Source organism: Phodopus roborovskii, unplaced genomic scaffold (genome assembly GCF_943737965.1).
Source record: "Phodopus roborovskii unplaced genomic scaffold, PHOROB, whole genome shotgun sequence".
Classification (NCBI taxonomy): domain Eukaryota; kingdom Metazoa; phylum Chordata; class Mammalia; order Rodentia; family Cricetidae; genus Phodopus; species Phodopus roborovskii.
Genome location: NW_026126418.1, coordinates 18,905,381 through 18,929,549, shown reverse-complemented (window position 1 = coordinate 18,929,549; position 24,169 = coordinate 18,905,381). Strand labels below are relative to the sequence as shown.

The 24,169-nt window shown below is 35.7% G+C and overlaps 1 protein-coding gene and 1 pseudogene across 1 annotated transcript; both read left to right on the top strand.

The window, feature by feature from the left end:
* Positions 1–4,158: 4,158 nt before the first annotated feature.
* LOC127222027 (olfactory receptor 10AG1-like) lies at positions 4,159–5,104 on the top strand. Its single transcript, XM_051183942.1, is given in 2 exon segments — positions 4,159–4,923; positions 4,925–5,104. Coding segments are annotated over 2 exon segments (945 nt in total).
* Positions 5,105–9,862: 4,758 nt separating this feature from the next.
* LOC127222026 (olfactory receptor 10AG1-like) lies at positions 9,863–10,805 on the top strand (annotated as a pseudogene).
* The last annotated feature ends 13,364 nt before the right edge of the window (positions 10,806–24,169 follow it).

Below are 24,169 nucleotides of genomic sequence, written 5' to 3'. Positions count from 1 at the left end.
CATGACATGCCTAGAAGAAGGATTTTCTTCTGTGTTTGAAAAAATATTCTGTCTACTTAGTTTATGACGTCATTTAATTCCACCATTTTATGTTTTGTCTGGGTAATCTTTCTTTTGGCAAAAGCGGTGTACTGAGACAGCCAGTCTCACTGTGTGAAGGGCATTATGTGGTTGCAGCTGCAATCATGTTCCCTTTATGAACTTAGGTGACCTAGTGTTTGTTGCCTAGATATTTTCAGTTGTGACATGTTCTTTGTGGATTTTTCCTTTGATATTTGTTCTGATTAGTTTTAGTTTGAAGTCTATTTCCTCCTCAGATACTAAAGTGGCTACAGCAATTTGGTTTTATTGTGACTATATATATATATATATATATATATATATATATATATATATATATATATATAATTTTTTTCTTATTTTACATATTGATCCCAGTTTCCACTCCCTCCCTTCCTACTTCCCTCCCTCTCATGACCCCCAATCCCACCTCCCTTACCATTCACCCCCCTGACTCCACAGCGAGGGTGATGCCTTCAAAGAGGAATCAACAAAATCTGTCAAGTCATTGGGAGTAGGGTTTAGGCCCTCCCTCCTGCCTGTAGGCCAAGGGAGTATCCCTTCATGGGGAATGTGTTCCCAAAGTCCTTTCATGTACCAGGGATACATCCTGATTCCACAGTCAGAGGTCCCTTAGACTGTGCACACCTTCTAACTGAGAGTCTGAGTCAGTCCAATGCTGGTTTCCCAGCTATCAATTTGCGGGTCAATGAGCTCTCCCTTGTTTAGGTCAGCTGTCTCTATGGATTTCTGTAACTGGATTCCAGTAATTTGCCTCAGTGTTTAGCTGTGGGTTTCTGCTTCTGTTTCTATCAGCTACTAGATGAGGGCCTATGACATCATATAAGTTAGTTATCAATCTCAATATCAGGGATGGGTATATAAGATAGCCTCTCCATTGTTGCTCATATTGTTAGTTGGGGTCATCCTTGTAGGTCTCTGGACATTTCTCTAGAGTCAGTTTTCTCTTCAACCCTATAATGGCTCCCTCTATTATGCTATCTCTTTTCTTGCTCTCATCTTTTCATCCCCTGACTCAATCTTCCTTGTCCCACTTGTTCTCTTCTCCTCCCCTTCTCTTTCTCTTAACTCCATCTCCACTCACTGCCTCCCCACTCCCAATATGCTCAGGAGATCTTGTTCCTTTCCCCTTCTGTGAGGGACCTTGCATGAATCTCTCACATTTCTTGTATCCTAGTTTCTCTGGCGATATGAATTTTAGGCTGAATCATTTGGTCTATGCCTCAGATTAGAATTGTCAGGTCCTGTGGTAGACTTTTTCCATTTTTCTGAGGAATGTCATATTTATCTCCTAAATGGCTATACAAGTTTGCACTCCTACCAACAGTTGAGGAATGTTATTTTGACATTGTTACATAAAGTTTAAACAAAAGTAAATAGAAAATGTGATCATCAAGGATGTAGAAGTCAGTAATAACTACTTTTAAAATATTCTTTATTTTTGAAATTAAATATATTTATACTGTTTTCTCCTTTTGCTTTCTTCCTTCCAACCATTTCTCTGTTTGTCTGTTTATTCATATGAATTCCCTCTATTCCTTAATTGTTTTAAAGACTTTCCACATTGTTTTATGCCTCTGAACCTGAGATAGAATTTTGGGAAAGTTAAAATTAAATGCCTCTTTTTACATCTGTTCTTCTTCGTTAGTATTATTAATAACTGGGGAGAGGTTGTTATTGGAAGTTGAAGGGATGCATCACCAGTTAACAGCTCTTGTTGCCTTTCTTCAAGATGATGGGTTCTTTATTCACATGCCCACACAAATTTGCTTAACACCACTTTTAACTTCAGCTCCAGATGTTCATGTCTCCTCTTCTGCCCTCAGTGAACATATGCACACATTTATACATATAAATGAAAAAAATAAACTTTAAAAAAATAAATATATTTGCCCTCTGAATATTAATGTTTACTGTTAAGTCAAGTATTACTCAAAACTGTTAATAAATATGAAATGTGTCAAGGTTCATGATGAAAAATAATGATCTTAAGGTGCTTATCTTCATTTCTCTTATCTAAAACATTAGGCCTGCATTAATATTTTAGGATCTGGTGGAATATTCTCATATTCTCCTATGCTAAAATTTGACACATCAACATGTATTTGTACAGGGGCATCTATAGAGCCTAAAGAAAGTATTTATATTACTTCATTATTAACCTGAGGCGTCCTTGGTGGGGCACTAAGTAGGAAGTAAATGGATTTTTGGGTTGGTACATGTGAACCCACTTGTTGATTTCTTACTGAGGAGTCTCAGTTGTCTACACAGAGTAAAATTCAAAATGGTACTATCTATTCTTAACTTCACTGCTGTCATTTTGTATCTGCATTTTTCATGAATGATTAGTCCTGGAAATTCTACATAACACTCAGTTCACACACCCACATTATGAAATTGAGCCTTTCTGTTCCTTCTCTTCTTCCTATAGCTATTAGAACAATAAAGTGAATGCAATGAATGAGGGTTTAGAACTGGGAAACAGGCTGAAGGTATCAGTCTTGGGCAAAGATGTCAGGACCTCTTGTACATTTACTGTCATCTAGATGATTACCCTATAAATCCAGATGTTTGTCAATATTCTTAATATAATATATAAAATGTGCATGCAGTGAAGTGCACTGGTGGTTGACACTGATCTCAGGAATGGGAGGCAGAAGCAGGTAGATCATCACAATCCTTAGAGCTTATGGATATACAAAGGGAGAGCTAGAGCATCCAGACTATCAAAAAGACTCAGTTGCCCAACAAATGAACAATATTACATAAACTAGTAACCAAGTTCTGATGTTTTCATTGTTTTTAGTTCTGTTTTGAGAAATAAAAATATTCTTCCAACTCATTTAGTGTTTCATTTACTTATTTACTTAGAACAAAGTTTTACTATAAAGCCCTAAGTGGATTCAAATTTATCATCTTCCTGCCACTGCTTCCCAAGTACTGGGGTTGCAGTTATGCACCCCATTCGTAGCACTCATAATCACAAAATAGAGAAAATATATTTAGACTATAAAAGTGGTTTTCTCTAGGTATCTTCGTTATTGTTTTGTTTTGTTTGCATTGCTTATCTCCATGATTCATTGTGAAATATATTTCTATTTTTTACTAACTTTTTTATTTAAAGTTGAAACAAGCTTGTTTTGCATATCAATCCTAGTTTTCTCACCCTCCTGTCCTCCCCTTCCCCTCATCCCATACCCTTTCTGCTCCCCAGGAAGGGTGAGGCCTTCAATGGGGAATTTTCAAAGTCTGTCATATCACTTGAAGCAAGGACTAGGTCCTCCCCCATGTATCTGGGCTGACAGAGTATCTCTCTATGTGGAATGGGCTGCCAAAGTTCATTCATATACTAGGGATAAATACTGATCCACCACCAGAGGTCCCATAGACTGCTTAGTCCTCCCAATTAAAACCACACTCAGGGAGTCTGAGTCCTATGCTGCTTTTCCCAGCTATCAGACTGGAGTCCATGAACTCCCCCTTGTTCAGGTCAGCAGTTTTTGTGGGTTTCTCTAGCCTGTTCTTGACCCCTTTGTCCATCATTCCTCCCGCTCTACAACTTGGTTCCAGCAGTTCTGCTCATTGTTTAGTTGTGAGTGTCTGCTTCTGCTCTATCAGCTACTGTATGAGAGAGCTCTAGGATGGCCTATATAGTAGTCATCAATCTTATTATTTTTGAAGAGCATTTAAGGTAGCCTCTCCAATATTGATTATATTGTTAGCTGACATCATCCCTGTAGATCTCTGGACATTTTCCTAGAGAAACATTTCTTTCAATTAGGAAGTAGCTTAGGAAGGAATTTATTCCCAGAGCAGAGACTATATTCTAATCCATAATAATCCAAGAAAACCAACAATGATAAGAGTAAAAATAAACAAAAAATGCTGAAAAAATTTCTCTACATACCCTGATAGCAAGAAACATACTTTCTAAACATTTTAAAAATATGTAAGATGGATGTGTATCTTTTTAATATTTTAGAAAGTTTGCAGGGTGGTATCTGTAGCTTATATGTTGCATTAAGAAAACCAAATGAAGTAACATGAATTGCACTTCTGAATGTATCATCTCCAAGCATGGATCACACAGAGATGAGGGCAGAGGACAATGCCTCCACAGTGACACAATTCATCCTTCTGGATTTCTCTGACCTTCCCAACCTCCAGGGGTTTCTGTTTGTAATGTTCTTCTTAGTTTACTTAATTATCCTAATTGGAAATAGCTTCATAATTGTGATAACCAGGCTTGATCAGGCACTACAGAGACCCATGTATTTTTTCCTGGCAAAGTTTTCTTCTCTGGAAATCTGTTATGTATCAGTCACTCTTCCTAGGATTCTGTTCAACATTGGTACTCAAAATAGAAGTATATCTGAACTAGCTTGTGCCACACAAACATGCTTTTTCCTTATGCTGGGAGCCACTGAGTGTTTCCTTCTGGCTGTGATGTTCTATGACTGCTATGTGGCTATCTGCAACCCTCTGCACTATCCCTTGATCATGAACCCAATGAAGTGTACTCAGCTTGCAGCAGGTTCATGGCTCAGTGGCATCCCTGTCCAGATAGGACAAACCTATCAGATATTCTCTCTACATTTTTGCAATTATAACCAAATTAACCACTTCTTCTGTGACTTACCTCCAATTCTCAAGTTGGCTTGTGGAGACACCTTTATTAATGAGCTGTCTGTCTACTTAGTGGCTATTCTGTTTGCTGCAGTCCCTTTTATGTTGATACTTGCTTCTTATAGCAAAATCATTGGCACAATTCTGAAGGTGCCAACAGCCACAGGACGAGCAAAAGCCTTTTCCACATGTTCTTCTCATTTGCTTGTGGTGGTTTTTGTTTTTTGGATCAGCTACTGTCACTTACTTAAGGCCCAAGTCCACACATTCTCCAGGAACTGACAAACTGCTCTCTCTGTTCTACACGATTGTGACCCCCATGTTCAACCCCCTGATATATAGTCTTAGGAACAGGGATATGATTGCTGCACTTAGAAAATTATTATTTAAAATATAGCAGAATGGCTATCTGCACTGTTGTCTAAAGTACTTTAACTACATGTGACACAAGGAAACTTTTAGCTCTGTGCCACAGGGTGCCACTTTCTATCTACTTCTACACTGCCTTCTGTATCCCTCTTTGCTAATCTCTAGTAATTGATGTCTAACTTGGACATCCAGCAAGTAGTTGACTCTTAGGCCAGTAGAACACTTGTTTACATATGGTAGATTTGCAGATGATTTCTTGGACAGATTTGAAGATATTTCCTTTGTTATTTCGATATTCCCTCCCTCCCTGATTCACTTGTGTTGTACAGACATCTTTGTGAATGAGATTGTGGTCTTCCTTGCTGCTATATTTTTTTAAGTTTTAAAAATATTAAATTTATTAATTTGACACTAATTATCAGTTCTCCTCACAACACCTCCTCCTGCTCTGTCTTTCTTCCTCCAACTGCCTTTCCTCTCCACTCCTCCTCATAAGTAAGAGCTCTCATGAGGAGTCACCATAGTCTGACACAATCAGTTGGGACTGGAGCGGGCCCCCCTCCGATGCATTAATACTGAGCATAGAATCCCAGCATAGGGAGTGAGCTACAACAAACTAGCTCATGTACCAGGCTTATATGGTAATCTTACTTCCACAGGTCCCTTGGCTAATCCAAGCTTCATGACTGTCTCCCACATACAGAGGGCCTCGTCTCCACAATTGTAGGTCTAGAGTTCATGAATTTCCACAATCTTGGTTTAGCTGTCTCTCTATATATCTCCATCATGATCTTGACATAGATTGCTCATATATTCCATATATTTTTCATGTTTCAATTTATGTTAATAATTTTCTATTAATGTAAAAGAATGTCTACAGTCTTAAAAAAATTGCCACTGACTCCTTATTGCCCCTAAATCTGCTGCATCTGTTAATTGAATCTGGTTGATGTGGTATTGATATTGTGATCTTAATATTTATCCTCAAGAGAAAAAGAATACAATAATGACAGTGAGGAAGTTATAATGCAAAGAATTAACTAGAATTTAGAATGACAAATTGGAAGATGTGGTTTTATATTTGTTTTTTGTATGTGTGTGTATCATTTCCAGGAGCATTCTCATTTAAGTGTGTGACTTTTGTCTTGTTTTTACAATGGTAATTACTTCCAAATAAAAGTTTATTTGTTAATGGTGAAAGACAGTTCTGTATTACTACCAAATAACCAGTATTAACTTTCAAAAATACAGTATGTATAAAAGAAAGCTATTGATCAGGCATACTAGTATAGTGGTTTAGTGTCCATGATGTAAAAGCAATGGCTACAGGAGGATTTGATAATTCTAATATCAAAACATAGGCATCAAGCAGAGTACACACTGGGAATGATTACAATCTTCTAACCAAAATCCTGTTACATTACCACAAATTATGTAATTCTCTTTTACAAGTTAAGTCAAGGTGGGCTTTAAAAAACAAAATAGGTATATTACTATTTTTGTCAGCTTGCCACAAACCAGTTTCAATCATGACACATGTGGGGTCTTGTTTAAGGAATAGATCTATCAGGGGGAACCTGGATTTGTCTTTGGACCATTTTATTCACTTCTTATTGATTTATGATGCTCCATTCTGCTGTTTGTCATGCTACGTTAGCCCCATGGACATGGGTTTTATATAAGTAGATGAGCATATCATCGGAAATAAATCAGTTAACAGTACTTCCTGGCTCCAAGTTCCTGCATAAGTCCCTAGTCTAAGTTTCTTCCTTGATGAACTATTAGGTGAGCTGTCAGACAAATACAGCTTTCTCTCCAATAAGTTGCTTTGTATCATGGTCTTTATCACATCTACAGAAAACAAGTGCATACAGTAGACATGGACATTAGATTAAAGATGTGTGCAAAAACATAGATGTACTCATCTACCTATTTTGGTTTAAAATTACTCTCCAAAGAGATCATTTTTAACACAAGAGCCCAAGGTTTCTTGTCAGTTTTTGTAGTGATGAGATTCTTAGCAAGGACCTCATACAAACTATAAGGTTTATTCTAGTTACTTGCATGCATAATTACTTAAAATTCTCATTGGGGCATTTCTAATTCATTAGACTATGTATTAAGTATAGTGCCAAAAAAGTATAGCACATGTTTGTTTATAGGTGAATCTTTCTGTATGGTAAATGATGCTATTATATAATATAAATGTTCTAAAAATGTAACTATGAGAAAAATCTAAGAAAACAAATAATAAGAATATTGACAAGTAGCTTTGCAATGAATATTGACAAATTGTTTATTTAAAATTCCCTGTGGAGATATAAAATACATAAAAGTAGTGAAGAAAACTGAACTTTATAAAAAAAAAAAAACATACTGTTTTTTGATAAAAACAGTCACATCATATATGCATAAAAATAGAAGTATGAATGATGATGAGAACATCAGTATGCATTGTGCCTATGTCAGCATCAATTACCTTCTTACTCTTCCTTGTTGTCACTGATACTCTGGCCCTGACATGGAGCTATATAGGCACATGTTGACACACAGAGAGATATCAGTGGCAATTTATTTTTATCTCAATATTCTTTTTTCTTTTTTTCTCTCTATTTCTTCTTTGGTTTGTTTGTTTGTTTGTTTTAGACAGCTCTGGCTGGTATAGAACTTACTCCATAGACCAGGCTGCTAACCATGAACTCAGAGATCTGCATGCCTCAGCCTCTGCCTCCCAAGTCCTGGAATTAAAGGCATGCACCACCACTGCCTGACAATATTCACTCTTCTTAATAATCACAAAACTGAAAAACAAAACAAAATCTGCAAAAGGAATATTTTTCATGAGTTTCATTTTACTTTATCATTTCATTTATATATACTTATGTCAAACTTTAAGCTGAAGACAAGTAGGTGTCTTCAAATAGAATGTAATAATGGGAAAGGTACTTATCCCCAGAGGTGAATATCATTTCCTATTTAAACAGCACTACTGTGTGCCTCACATTACAATTAATGCTTGCAAGCGTTATGCATGTTAAACATAAAGTAAGATTTTAAGACTTAAAAACTGTGTTCACTTATCATTTTCTTTTACTAACTCATAAAGGTAAGATTTATATTTAACTTAGCTATAAAACATAAGCTCAAACTACACTTGACTCATATCAAATATACCTATTATTTATCTCCCTTTTTAAGGACCACAATGACAGGGATTTGAATAAAGTAATTGAAAAAGGATTTTGTAATTTTTTTCAAATCTTGTTTCAATCATTTACTTTTCTGCCATTTTACAATAGATCACAGAATAACAACGTAAAATATGCTTTAGTATAAAAACTAATATATAAAAGAAAAAATATCAATATGTGCTGATATTTATAAATATGTTAACATATTTTATACATTTAATGGTATTATTTCTTATTTAAGAAACTTTTATTTCAGTTATTCATCTGTTATTTATTTATATGAATTAGTTGAAGATGATAGTTTAATGAATCTAAATTTAAGAGGATCAAAAATGAGCATTTTATAAACATTATCTCTATCTACTATAGTCAAAGTTTTAGCTAGTAGTTAATGATTAAATCCAGTAACTAAATATTAAAATATTATAGAATTATATTAATTACATGTGTCTTTAGTGACTTTTGCCAGGAGAAAAACCTTTCTGAATTCATGTTACTAAATATGCCTTTTCAACTTTTATCCCCCCCCTTTTTTTTTTTTTGATAAATTTGGTCAGAGAAATGGAAACCCTATATACTCTTCCATGATAAATGCATTAGTTAACATTAGAGTAACTGTAGAAAAAGCAATAATCTTTCAAAGGAAATGAAAAATACATATCCACGAAGTAACTGAACTAAACAACAATATATATATATTTACAAAAACACTAGGGGTGTTCTTTAATCTTAGAGTATGAATTGTGTGTTCTAAATGTTTTCAACACTTGGAACAATAGCAATAAAGCAAATATTTTACAGAACAAGATTTGCAGACACTAGAGCTCAGGGAATAATATGGTAGCAAAATGTTTGCCTACAATGTATGAGGCCTGGTTTGCATGTGCAGCATCACAGAAAAACTAGATAAGTTGAACTGAATAGATTAGTGTAGTTCCAATACCTTTTAAAATTCAGTTTTAAATGGCCATTTCCAAGAATGTGAATGAAGCAAAATTTGAGATGGTCCCTAGCCAAATCAGAAAACAGAACAAAAATTAACCAAACAATTTCCTACAACGATAGAAGTAAGACCCTTGTTAATGCTTTCTAATGTTTTGGAAACAGGACTAAACTTTTATTCATAAATCAATTACATCAGGGCTTTTATATTTGTATATTTTCAAACTTCTGAGAAGACAGTTTTTGAGAGAAATAATTATATGACCAAATGCAGCATTCAAAATGTTTATGAATCTATGATGAAATAATTTGAACAAAAGTTCTTGTCTTTTTCAGTTGCTGTCTGTATAATTATTTCTAGATTTAATTAACTAGCCGAAAAAGAATTTTAAATATTTTATAATTTATTTTTTAAATAAACTTATGTTGTAGTTTTTGTTCTTGGAACCACAGTTTAGTAATGTTAGGTTTTATATGGCATTTTCCATTCATTTAATATATATTCATTCACAGCATTTTCTCAATGTAATATTTTTTATTTTTTATTTTTTATTTCATTAAGTAATACTTATTTTGTAATGTATTAATATTCAATATGAGAGATTGCAAGGACAAGGAAATACTTTTTGGTTTTGCTTGAATTATCTCTACAGATGCAAAACACAGAAGTCAGGCTAGAGAACAATGCTTCTACTGTGACACATTTTCTCCTCCTGGGATTTTCTGACCTTCCCAACCTCCAAGTGTTTCTACTTGGACTGTTCTCCATAATGTACATAATGATCTTCATTGGAAATAGCTTCATAATTTTGATAACTAGAATTGATCCTGCACTACAGAAACCCATATAATTTTTTTTCCTGGCAAATTTTCTTCTCTAGAATTCTGTTATGTATCAGTAACTCTCCCGAGGATTTTGTTCAACATTGGTACTCAAGACAGAAGCTTGTGCCGAGCTGTGCCACACAAATGTATTTCTTCCTTATGCTTGGAGCCACGGAATGCTTTCTCCTGGCTGTGATGTCCTATGATCGCTATGTGGCTATTTGCAATCCACTAAACTATCATCTAGTCACGAACCCAACAAAGTGCATTCAGCTGGCAGCAGGCTCCTGGTTCGGTGGCATCCCAGTCCAGATAGAACAAACCTGTCAGATATTCTCGCTACATTTTTGCAATTCTAATCAAATTAACCACTTCTTCTGTGATTTACCTCCCATTCTCAAGCTGGCTTGTGGGGACACCTTTATTAATGAACTGTCTGTCTACTTAGTGGCTATGCTATTTGTTGCTTTTCCTTTTATATTGATACTTGCCTCTTATTCCAAAATCCTTGGCACCATTCTCAAGTTGCCAACAGCCACAGGAAGGGTAAAATCCTTTTCCACATGTTCTTCCCATTTGCTTGTGGTGATTTTGTTCTTTGGATCAGCAACTGTTACTTACTTGAGGCCAAAGTCCAATCATTCTCCAGGAACTGACAAACTGCTGTATCTGTTCTACACGATTGTGACTCCCATGTTCAACCCCCTGATATACAGCTTTAGGAACAAGGATGTGATTGCGGCACTGAGAAAAATATTACATAGAAAATAATACTTGGATCTCTGGAACAAATGATTTAATAGTTTTTTTACACAATTACGGAAGAAATGGGTCAATTTTTATTCAATTCAGTCTGCATTCAACGAAATATAAAAAGAACACAGTATTTTAATTTGAACATACAATATGAATCACATATTACATGGTAAAATTTTGAACATAATTCACAATTTTAAAACTTGTGATAAATTAACAGATGATACACCCACTGTAATAAATCATCTAATATATTTGCAGGTATTTTCCCATTCAACATTCACCACAGCTACAAGTAGTACTTTAATATCAAAGCATGTTGGATGAATTACTAAATGAATTAATAAAATAGTTATTATTAATATGGCTATGAGTTCTGGTAACTTTGGATATGGCACAATTTAAATAAATATGAAAGAAATATTTCAATGTAATATATATACATATAAATATATATATATATATATATATATATATATATAGTATTTAGTCTTAATTATAGTAAAAGCTGGTTTTTTGTCCCCAAGTGCTATTAGATAGTGCACAAGGGTACTCATGATGTACTTTGTCTGTGGCCATTCTAGTTCCAATTAAATTGAAGAAGGAAATAGTGTGGAGAGCTGTAGTAAAGGGCACCTTACATTCTCCAGTAGCCTAGGCATGCACTATCACATGCACAAGTCAGCACTAAATATGTGCATGTACATATAAGCATATGCAAGCATGCACACAAACATACACACATGTACACACACATGCACACACACACACACACACATCTCAACATCATAATGTTTTAGGTTATTATTTTCTGTTGCTCCTTGTTTATAACTATTCTGAGCCACGTCTGGGTAGTAGGCTACAGGTATGTACATCTTGAACCTACTTACTAATAGGTAAAATAGAATTTGAGTACTAAATGTCTCATTTTATATGAAATATAATACCTCATGTAATGTCAGTAAACAATTTATGACAGTTTAAAATAGATCAAAGGATGAACATTTAATTTATTAAGAATACATCCCTGGAATATTTTATAAACTCATTCAAGTCATTTTCATAGAATACTTGAAGAAATCTGTTACTTGTCAAATGAGATAATGTACTTCTGTGTAAATATAAGCCAAGCATCCTAATTATTTATCTTATTATTTGAACAAGAAAATAAAAAAAGTGCATTCCATGAATGGAGTAATACAAATAACAAGGGAAAATAAGTCTTCTGGGTTTATTACCATTTTTTGATTGGAATTAAGCAATAATCTAAGAGAGTAGACATCAATGGTACTGAACGGGACGTCAATGTGAAAACAGTGAGCTCCCTTCTTCCTCCAAATGGATCAGAATTATAATAACATCTTTGAGAATATAAAACGATATGTATGATAGCCTCCACAAGGTAGTGTTATTCTTCTACAGTCTATAGTTTCACTCGGGGTGTCAAGGTCTTTCAACATAATTCTCACTGAGATAAGATAAAACAATGGACAAAGTTGACCAACAGCTTTTTCTTTAGTGCTGCAAAACTGTGAAAGTCCATCATGAAAATAGATGAAACCCAACAAATCAATATTAAAAACACAAATAATCTAAGAAAATTGAGAGAATGTTATGAGTAGATGTTTCTAGGAGACTAAGATGTCTGATAGGTACATGGAAAAAAAAAAAACGTTCAACACATAGTAAGAAAAACCAAATAACAATATGTTGTGGTGTCACTATTTACCTGTTAGAATTACTACTATCAAAAAGATGAAAGTGATAGGAAGTGTGGGTGCTGATGTTATAGAGAGAAAAATCTATTGGTTAAGAACATATACTAACTGCTCTTCTATAAGCATGAGTTCAAGTCCTAACAGACAGTTAAGGTTGCTCATAACTGACTGTAATTGCGGATTCAGGCAGATGTTGATGCTTCTGGCCTAGGCAGTGGAATAACCAAATGAAAACAACATGATCACACTAAATAATATGATCTGGAAAGTCAAACTTAGACACTATTGTAAAATGAAGGGCAGAAGGAGCTGAGGTAGGGAGATTTAATCGAACGATGGCAAGAAGCAATGAAGCAGAAGGGCTTTATTGGCCATCAGGATGAACTTCAGAAACTAAGTATCATAATGCTTTTATTTCTTTATAAATAGGAAAACTTATAAGTGTTTACAATGATTTGTTTAAATATGCACATATTTATCAACATTTAAATAAGGCTAGACTTCTAATCCATAAACCCAGATAAGGAAAATATACAACCTCACAAACTCAAATTAGAGGTCACTCAAGAGTAAGTAGCCAATTAGATCCAAATCTGTATGTCTCTGACTTTTACTGCCCAATATTTCCTTCATACTTTGATGTCTAAACTCTTTGAACCTGTAGTATTTCATGGTTCTCTCCAGGTCATTAAGTACTCTACATGAAATAAAACTTTGGAAATTGAATTTGCTTAAAATCACATAATTTTTCAGTGAAAACATCAAATGTCATAGTATATTATTGATTTTTAACTTGGAGAATATTACTTCACATTATTATAAGAATGTTCAGCTAAAGCAAAACATCTTGGCAAAGTACAATAACTAGCTTATTACCTTTGATGAATATAAGTTGAATTAAATGTGGTTAGCTCTTTTGTTTTCAGATAGCAGCAGAAGAGCCAACGCTAAGAGTACTTAAATTTGACAAATGAGGAAAGCACACTCAGTGACTAGAAAGGAAGATTACTTAATATTGTCTAAACTGTTAGATTAGTCACTATGTTATAGTTTATGGTCCTCTTGACAAGTTACAGTTTCTGAATCCATCATCAATTATCAATCAACTGGTTGGTATTTCTATGATTTGTATGTGTACAAGTTTGGGTGTGTGTATCTTGGATATTGCTTCTCAGTGGAAACATGTGACCAAATATCTTGTTCTGTAGATTGAATCCAATCACCTGGAACACTCCAAGTATGCTTATATGTCAAGTTATACAACCCAGAAAAGCACCTGTCTGCGTCTCCCTAATCACTGGAATTATAACTATGTTCACTGCACTTGACTTTCTTACATGAACTTTACCAATGTAACCCAAGCACTTACAATTGTGCAGACAGTTCACTGTGTACTGAGCTTTCTCTCAAGCAAAATTCTGAATTTTAGGTGCCTATAGAGAATTTTATTTTCTTGTTTTTAATCCAGGCCATTCAGTTCATTTCTTAAAGTTTTTGTGTCCTTTACCTACTGTTTTATTATTTATATTATACCAGTGTAAAGCATGTCACCACCATGTTTGTCTAAGTTGGATAAAATATCAGAACAAATTGCTGATGCCTCTTTGGAACTCAAACATCACATAACTAATATATTATCCTAATCTTTATTAAACAAGGGCAAATCTTAGTGATTGTCAATGAACTATGCAGAAAAGTTTGACATCTTCTGAAATGAACACATAAGAATATATATGTTGAGACAGGAAAGGTGGCTCATCAGTTAATAGCACTGTCTGCCCTTCCAGAATTCTTGAGTTCAATTCCCAGCAACCACATTCACAACCATCTCTAATGAGATATGGTGCTCGCTTCTGGCACATAGGCATACATGCAGGCAGAAAGAACACTGTACACATGTAAAAATACATTAAAAGAAAAGAGTATGTATGCTTTCAATTGTATGTATTACAAAATAATTAAACAATTGATAATTCACACAAGTCTTACAGTATTTCATTCATTCATCTTGTATGTAAGTCTAGGAAAGACCTTTAACACCAGGCCTTTATACATGCAGGTTATAGAACAGTTTTTAGCATAGACTTTGCAAAGGAGACACCTTTTCTTGTTATAACTACCATAATTATCACACATTGTTAAATATGTGTGATATTTTTAATGTTTAATGTTGGATGTTTTATTGAATAATTTTGTTAGTTGAAGTTTTAAAGTTGAGGAAATTGGTCAGTAGTTAAATTATTACTAAATACAGTATATATAAAATTCAAATTTTGAATAATATACCATTTAAAAGAGATGTGTTTGTCTTTATTGTATTGTACAACATGAATCATTACATGCTAATAAAGGAAAGAGACTGGAAATTGAAAAGAATAGATGGATATAAGAATGAAATCTCTAAAAATCAAGATATGAGTCAGTCTTAGATGTAAATATTAAAATCCTTGAAAATTAAAAAATAATTAAATCCAAAATAGTTATTCACAAATGTCTAAGGAAGGAATATAAGTGATTTTATAAATGAAAGGAAAACTTAAACAATGATACATATGTACAACTAAAATAAAGATAAAAAATAAAAGTAGTGATAGTCTTAACCTTTACTCTTTTTTTCTTCTTTATGTTTTGGTGATCTTGAACATATTGTAAGCTCTGTGAATGTTCATATTTATATAAATAATGCTGTTAGCTATCTGTCCAAATATTTACAGGACTCATTTATTCTCTTCTGTAATAAAATATATTAATTATATTTCTGAATTTCCTTTGATGTGTAAAATCCTATTACTAAGAGTATGAAGCTCCTTGAGACAGGAATTTTGGTTTATTCTTATTAACCAAGTTTGACTGTGAACTATGTGCAAATTGTTTATTTTTTTAAGAGAATTTTATGCTTTTTTAACTTTTTTTATTCTAAAAATTTAGATGTGATTAAACTTTATAGTAATTATTCAAAACTAAACTAGTCAAAGGGCAGCCTTCCCAGGAGACACAGCTTGACTCCTAGGCTATTAGACCTGTCCACAAGGCAGATCAAACCCCAGGAACAAGTTACAAAAGCCACTCTAAAATTTCCAAAGTCCCAACTTCCCCACTCCCCAAACCTAGTTGTCCTCAGTTTTACACTGAAAAAATCTATCAAGCTAAAGATCATTCCCACTGTAGTAAGTCCGAAGTCCAGCTAACATTTGTGTTCTATCCAGAAGTGCTTGCTGGAGCTAAGGATCTGATTTATGAAGGTAAGGGCAGTTGGAACTGTTTTGTATGCACTAATTAGAAATATTGAGCACTGCCTCCCCTATGGTTTGTTTAAGGAACAACAAATTCCATGAGAACATCCATTTGTGAAAGCTGGTACTTGGAAGTAGGAGTTTCTAATGTCTGAAGGTATTTCTGGATTCACGTAGGACCTAATTGTATTTCCCATTAAGTTCATTACATAATATCAATTAACTGATAAAGTTTAGGATTGTATGGGTGCATCCTTGTTAATTAGACAAAACATCTATCAATCTTGATGAGTAGATGGCTGTTCCAATGATGGTAAACTAGTGCTGGACCCTAACTTTTAAAGACTCTCTCATTTCTTTATTCCCTTAGAAAGGTGTCCACTCTTGTCTTCGACACAGTGGCCCTAAAAGGCTTAGCAGAGCTGGAGGGCAGAGTCCATACTCAAGAGTAACCCGAGTCACACTGGGGTTAGAGTAACCAACTCTTATCAGGAAACAGGGCCAGAAATGAACATGTTCAGACAAGATTCCAGGCAACACAAAAACTGTGATCACCAACTTAATCACCAACTCAGGAACCAACGAATTTTAGCTGGGACTGTGTAAAAACCATGAGAAACCAAGACAATCTAAACTACAACAATGATAAAAGCAGACCCTAAAGACACCTATCAGCTTTTCAGTTTCACACACACACTCATACCTACACACACACACACACACACACACACGTCAATATCCTGAGTTTCATCAGCTTTTCTCTCTAAAATAATTTATACAAAACATGAAAGCATACTAATGGAAAAACAGAGGCAATGTAACATGAAGTCTAGAAGAACACCCCACTAAACTAGAAAAGAAATTCCTCAAAAAAGAAATAAAAATAGAAAGATTTAGGAAAAAAATTAAAGATTGAAATCTTATACTTTCAAGTTTTCTTTGACTATTCTTTTGAGAGATGGCATGAAGTTGTTACATTTTTCTAATAATCATTTAGTAGAAATCAAATCCCAAAATGTGTCTCTTCACATAAGCACACACACAAAAACATGTCTTTAGAAATCATGGCCCCATTGGCAGTTATTCTGAACACAGCAGAAACCAAAAGAATTAATATTCATTTTTTGTTTGTTTATTTTTGAGACAAGATTTCTCTGTGTAGCACTGGCTGTCATGGAACTCACTCTGTAGACCAGGCTGGCCTTGAACTGGCAGATGTCTGCCTGCCTCTACCTCCCAAGGGCTGGAATTACAGGTGTGTGCTATCATGCCCAACATAAACTAGCATTCTAATCATGATCTGTGGCCAAAGCATTTTATTTACTAACTTAGTTGTCAAAAAGAATCCCCCCCCCAAAAAAAAATGTGTTATCAGAATGTATCATGGTAGTTTCAGTGCTGATGGGTTGCATGTTGTCTGTGAGGTTGTGTGGGTGCTCAAGAAACAAGTCTTTCAATACACTCAACTGTTTTGTCAGCAACTTAATTTTGGCTTTACTAGCATTCACAAAAACTAAAATGTCAGTACACAGTAGACAATATTTTTAGGACACAAGATAATGCTAATCCAATAAAGCAAAGGACACCAAAGTTCAATCCCTCTCTCTCTCTCTGCCCTTTAAAACAAACATGGGAGAAAAAAACAAAAGCAAACAAACAAACAAAAAACACACACTTCTTTCCTTCCTAAGTGCAGTTTGTATTTTGAACCACCTCTTTGACATGACCTGAATAATGGGGTTTCTTTACTTTGCCTGAAGTCATCTTAAAAAAGATGTACTTTTGGGACAATCAATACCAATTATACAAACACAGGTTTATACTCACTATAAAACGGAGCCAAATTATTATGATTGGTTTCTGAAGTCCTAGAATTTACAATACACAATTTAGACTAAAATCCCAAATCCAGGAATAGAGATGGAATTCTGTTTTTCTTAATCCAAGGTATTATCCAATTAAAACCCCAAATCTTCTATATGACCTTTCATGTTCCCATTCCTAGAAAAGAAATATTTCTGGGAAAGTCGGGATTTACTAAGACTAGTAAGGTCCAGGAATTTTATTTTAACCAAAAACCCTAAGTTTTCTTTTGGTTTTTCAAAGATCCATTAAAATTAAGACCAGATAAATTACATGGCTAGTCAACAATTCAATGATGAGCCTAGAAAATAATTTCCGATGGAACAAGACCAAGCTCAACCATTGAACCCCCGGTGCAGGGTGGTCACACCTCTAATGTTCAAGCCACACAGCTGTGGCGTCTGGAAGGAGATCTACTGCCCTGTGTTATCAGAATGTGTCGCAGTAGTTTCAGTGTTGATGGGCTTCACATTGTCTGTGAGGTTGTGTGCATGCTCAAGAAACAAGTCTTTCAGTACACTCAACTCTTTTGTCAGCAACTTAATTTTGGCTTCCAACCGTTCGTTCTTTCTCTTCTTTAAGCTGGTTCACACTTTGCAGTGTATCCTGAGCTTTCTGCTTCCTTTATAACTGGCTCTTTTTCACAACCATATTGTTCCGCTCTCTGCACTGGCGATGTTCATCACTATTCCAATCCATGGATGAGCTCTTTTTTGTTTTGTGTGATTGGAGATACGCCTTTGCCTACTCCCCCAGGCTCGGCAGGCAACTGCTGTAAGCCACTGGCATGTGCCTGAGCATGAATGACACTTATTCTATTCATTCTTGGAGTAGTGGCTGGCTGCAACAACTTGCTTATTTGGCGAGTTCCTTTGCCAACACAGAACAGGTAGAAATCAGAGCAGTGTGATCAGCAGAGGCCACACTCAAGTGTCAAAAAATCTTCACATGTACCTGCACCTCTGTCAGGCCCGCCTGCCCCTGAGCGGCCTCCACTCTGAGCGGTCCCACAAGGCCTAGTTATTTTTCTTGTAATATATTTTGACAAAATTGTTTTTTTCATTTATTGAAGTTTCTTAAGCTAGCTAAATGTTAGGAGTAATCGTTACTCTCAGGCCTGAAGTTTAATATTCATGGATACCTTTCCTCATGGATTTTCCATTTTTGCAGCTTGATGTACTCCAGATTCTCCCTTAGCCCTATGAAAGTTTGCTTTGTTTGTTAAAGCCATAATACAAGCTACCCTGTGAATACAGGCACAGAACCTATTATAATATACTGCCTGGAGAAAAAAAATACAGTTTCCTCATGATAGAGAATATTACAACTATAAATATTGAAAATCAAAAAAATTGTCAAGATGACAGTTTTAGATTATCTCTTACAGTGTTGCTAAGTAACTGTCCATGTCTAAAAAATAAATACCAATGATCATTTATTCCAGTAGGGGCCCAATTTACCAGTCAAGTTTGATTAAGTGTTATCTAGGAAGACATAAAATGAGGCCAATAAGCAAACACCAAAAAGTGTTCCTGATGTAAAAATTTAGATCTGAAGAGAAAATTCTAATGGGGACAGAGCTATTTTTATTTGAAAAGAGCTTTAATGTCTTCACAAACAGACTTCCTTAACACAGAAAGCTTGACGAGACACGTGGTTCCACTTAAATAAGGTAACTAAAAGTAAAAACGTTCAAGATAAGGTAAATACTACTTATTTTATACTGATATCCATTTTAGTTCAATTTAAATTTATTTCACACTTTACATTTAATGTGTTATAGAAAAAATAATTTAAATGTAATTCATTTTTTATTAAATAAGTATAGTTAATATTGCTACTGTTATACTAAGCATAGATGTTGAACTACTTCAAAATAGAGAGATCAAAACCTATGATAATTTTGTGAAACAGATAATTTATAGGAAACTTCATTTTGAAGCATCATATTTTAACAAATTAACGAATAGAGATATACATTCCTTTTATTCAGTCCTAATCATCTTTTAATTGGATAAAACAACTTAGATGTTAGATTTATAACATCTAAGAAATCCAAGTACTGACTTCGGAGACCTCTCGGAGCAACTCTGAACAAAGGAGACCTGACTATCCACTTGGGACCACCTGTAATTTCCACCAGCTTGGTCCCTGACCCCGCCTCCAGTCCTCTGCTGGAGTCCCAGGCCCCTCCCAGAGATCCGCCAATCTCTGCGGGTCCACTTGGAGTTCCTGCAGGCAAGATCCTTGACCCCCAAATCCGGGCCCCTGCCAAAGAACGAGGTCTCAGCTGGAGAGCGCCAGTTTCCAGTGAGATCCCACTACCCTGCAAAACCTTCTCAAGTTCCAGCCCAGCCCTCATCCTCTTCTGCCTGCTATTGGCCAGAGGTGAGTCTGGGCCCAATCGGGGCTGCCTGTCCCCTTCAACCTCTTTTCCCCCCTCCCCCGCCTGAACTCCCTGGATTGGCCCCTGATCCTGCTGCTCCTGTCTCCGGTCCCCTTTGAGAGCACCCTTGGAGCTCTGATACACCCCCACCCATCCCAACCTCCAGCCTACCCCCCCCTACCCTGTGCCCTAACCCACCTAAGGTCCTGACGCTCTGGTTGAGCACTGGGACAGAGGGTGGAGCCAACAGTCCACCCTACTTCGGAGACCTCTCGGAGCAACTCCGAACAAAGGAGACCTGACTATCCACGTGGGACCACCTGTAATTTCCACCGGCTTGGTCCCTGACCCCGCCTCCAGTCCTCTGCTGGAGTCCCAGGCCCCTCCCAGAGATCCGCCTATCTCTGCCAGTCCACTTGGAGTTCCTGCAGGCAAGATCCTTGACCCACAAATCCGGGCCCCTGCCAAAGAACCAGGCCCTCAAAGAAGATATGAGAAAATCCCTTAAAGAAATAGAGGAAAAAACAAACAAAAAAGTGGAAGAAATGAACAAATTCCTTAAGGAAAGTACAGAAAGCCAAGAAAAAACAATTAACCAGGTGAAGGAAACGGTTCAAGATTTGAAAACCGAAATTGAGAAAATAAAGGCAACACAAATGGAAGGAAAGCTGGAAATTGAAAAGCTGGGCAAAAAATCGGAAACCACGGACAAAAGCATAACCAATAGAATTCAAGAGATGGAAGAGAGAATCTCAGGCGCAGAAGATAAACTAGAAGAAATAGATTCATCGACCAAAGAAAACCATAAATCCAACAAATCCTTAACACACAATATCCAGGAAATGTGGGACACCATGAAAAGGCCAAACCTAAGAATAATAGGCATAGAGGAAGGTGAGGAAGCCCAGCTCAAAGGTGCTGAAAACATATTCAACAAAATCATCGAGGAAAACTTTCCAAATCTGAAGAAGGACATGCCCATGAAAGTACAAGAAGCATACCGAACCCCAAATAAGCTGGACCAAAGAAAAAAGACCCCTCGACATATAATAATCAAAACACCTAGCATACAGAATAAAGAAAAAATATTAAGAGCAGCGAAGGAAAAAGGACAGGTAACATATAAAGGCAGACCTATCAAAATTACACCTGACTTCTCCATGGAAAGCCTCAAGGCCAGAAGGTCCTGGATAGATGTTCTAAAAGTATTAAGAGAACACGGATGCCAGCCTAGGCTACTATATCCAGCAAAACTCTCAGTCAATATAGATGGAGAGAACAAGATATTCAATGACAAAACCAGATTTTCCCAATATGTATCTACAAATCCAGCCCTACAGAAAGTATTGGAAGGAAAATTCCAACCCAAGGAAGGTAACTACGCCCACAAAAATGTAGGCAAAAGATAATCCAACTACACCAGAAACCTAGGGTGAAGCAGAACAAATATATTCACAATACCACTGCCAACAACAAACCTAAATCAAACAAACATCAACAATCAATGGTCCTTACTCACCCTCAACATTAATGGTCTTAACTCACCTATAAAAAGACACAGATTAACAGAATGGATACGAAGACAGAATCCATCCTTCTGCTGCATACAAGAAACACATCTTAGCTCCAAAGATAGACATTACCTCAGGGTAAAGGGTTGGGAAAAGATTTTCCAATCAAATGGAAATAAGAAGCAAGCAGACATAGCTATCCTAATATCTAACAAGCTAGACTTCAAACCAAAACTAGTCAAAAGAGATGAAGACGGTCATTTCATATTCATCTCAGGAGAAATCCATCAACACAAAGTCTCAATTCTGAACATCTATGCCCCTAATACAAAGCCACCCACATTCGTAAAAGAAACACTACTAAAACTCAAAGCTCATATAAAACCTCACACACTTATAGTGGGAGACTTCAATACACCACTCTCAGCACTAGACAGGACCACAAATCAGAAACTCAACAAAGAAACAAAAGAATTAACAGAAGTTATGTCTCAACTGGGGCTAACAGACATCTATAGAACATTCCATCCAAAGACAAAAGAATATATCTTCTTCTCTGCTCCACATGGAACCTTCTCTAAAATCGACCACATACTAGGAGACATAACAAACCTCAACAGATACAAGAGAATAGAAATAGTCCCCTGTATCTTATCGGACCACCATGCTTTAAAATTGGAATTCAACAACAATACAAATAGCAGAAAACCTGCAAACTCATGGAAACTTAACAATGTGCAATTGCACCACTCCTGGGTCAAAGAAGAAATAAAGAAAGAAATTAAAAACTTTCTAATATTCAACGAGAATGAGGATACAACATACCCGAACTTATGGGACACCTTGAAAGCAGTGCTACGAGGGAAGTTCATTGCACTAAGTGCCCATATGAAGAAAACAGAGGATAGTCACATAAATGAATTAACAGCGCAACTGAAAACCTTAGAACAGAGAGAAGCAAATTCACCCCGCAGGAGCAGACGCCAGTAAATAATCAACTTGAGGGCTGAAATCAACAAAATAGAAACCAGGAAAACAATACAAAAAATCAATGCAACAAAGAGTTGGTTTTTTGAGAAAATCAACAAGATTGATAAACCTTTATCCAAATTAACGAAAAAGCAGAGACAGAACATGCAAATTAACAAAATCAGAAACGAAATGGGGAACATAACAACAGACACAGAGGAAATCCAGACAATTTTCAGGTCATACTTCGAAAATCTGTATTCCACAAAAATTGAAAATTCAAAGGAAATGGACAAGTTTCTGGATAACTATCACTTACCAAAATTAAATCAAGAACAGACAAACAACTTAAATAGACCTATAACCCGAAATGAAATAGAAGCAGTCATCGAAAGCCTTCCAACGAAAAAAAGTCCAGGGCCAGATGGATTCAGTGCAGAATTCTACCAGACATTCAAGGAAGAACTAATACCACTACTCCTCAAACTGTTCCACAAGATAGAAACAGAAGGTTTATTGCCAATCTCTTTTTATGAGGCCACAATAACTTTGGTACCTAAACCTCACAAAGACACAACTAAGAAAGAAAACTACAGACCAATATCCCTGATGAACATCGATGCAAAAATACTCAATAAAATAATGGCAAACCGAATTCAAAAATACATCAGAGAAATCATCCACCATGATCAAGTAGGCTTCATACCTGGATTGCAGGGATGGTTTAACATACGAAAATCTATCAACGTGATCCACCACATAAACAAACTGAAAAAGAAAAACCATATGATTATCTCCCTAGATGCAGAAAAAGCCTTCGATAAAATTCAACACCCTTTCATGATAAAGGTATTAGAGAGGTCAGGGATAACAGGAACATACCTAAACATAATAAGAGCAATATACAGCAAACCAACTGCCAACATCAAACTGAATGGAGAGAAACTTAAGCCAATTCCTCTAAAATCAGGAACAAGACAAGGCTGTCCTCTCTCTCCATATCTCTTCAATATCGTACTAGAAGTTCTAGCTAATGCTATAAGACAACAAAAGGAGATCAAGGGCATCCAAATTGGAAAGGAAGAAGTCAAACTGTCTCTATTTGCAGATGATATGATAGTTTACATAAGCGACCCAATAAACTCTACCAGGGAACTCCTACAGCTGATAAACACCTTCAGCAAACTAGCAGGATACAAGATAAACTCAAAAAAATCAGTAGCCCTATTTTTTTCAGACGACAAAGAGGCAGAGAAAGAAATCAGAGAAACATCACCCTTTACAATAGCCACAAGCAACATAAAGTATCTTGGTGTAATGCTTACCAAACAAGTAAAAGATCTATATAATAAGAACTTTGTGACTCTAAAGAAAGAAATTAAAGAAGATACCAGAAAATGGAAAGACCTCCCATGCTCTTGGATAGGTAGGATAAACATAGTAAAAATGGCAATCTTACCAAAAGCAATCTACAGATTCAATGCAATCCCCATTAAAATCCCACCACAATTCTTCACCGACCTTGAAAGGATAATAATCAACTTTATATGGAAAAACAAAAGACCCAGGATAGCCAAAACAACCCTATACAATAAAAGAACATTAGGAGGCATCACCATTCCTGACTTTAAGCTCTACTACAGAGCTATAGTTCTGAAAACAGCCTGGTATTGGCATAAAAATAGACAGGTAGACCAAT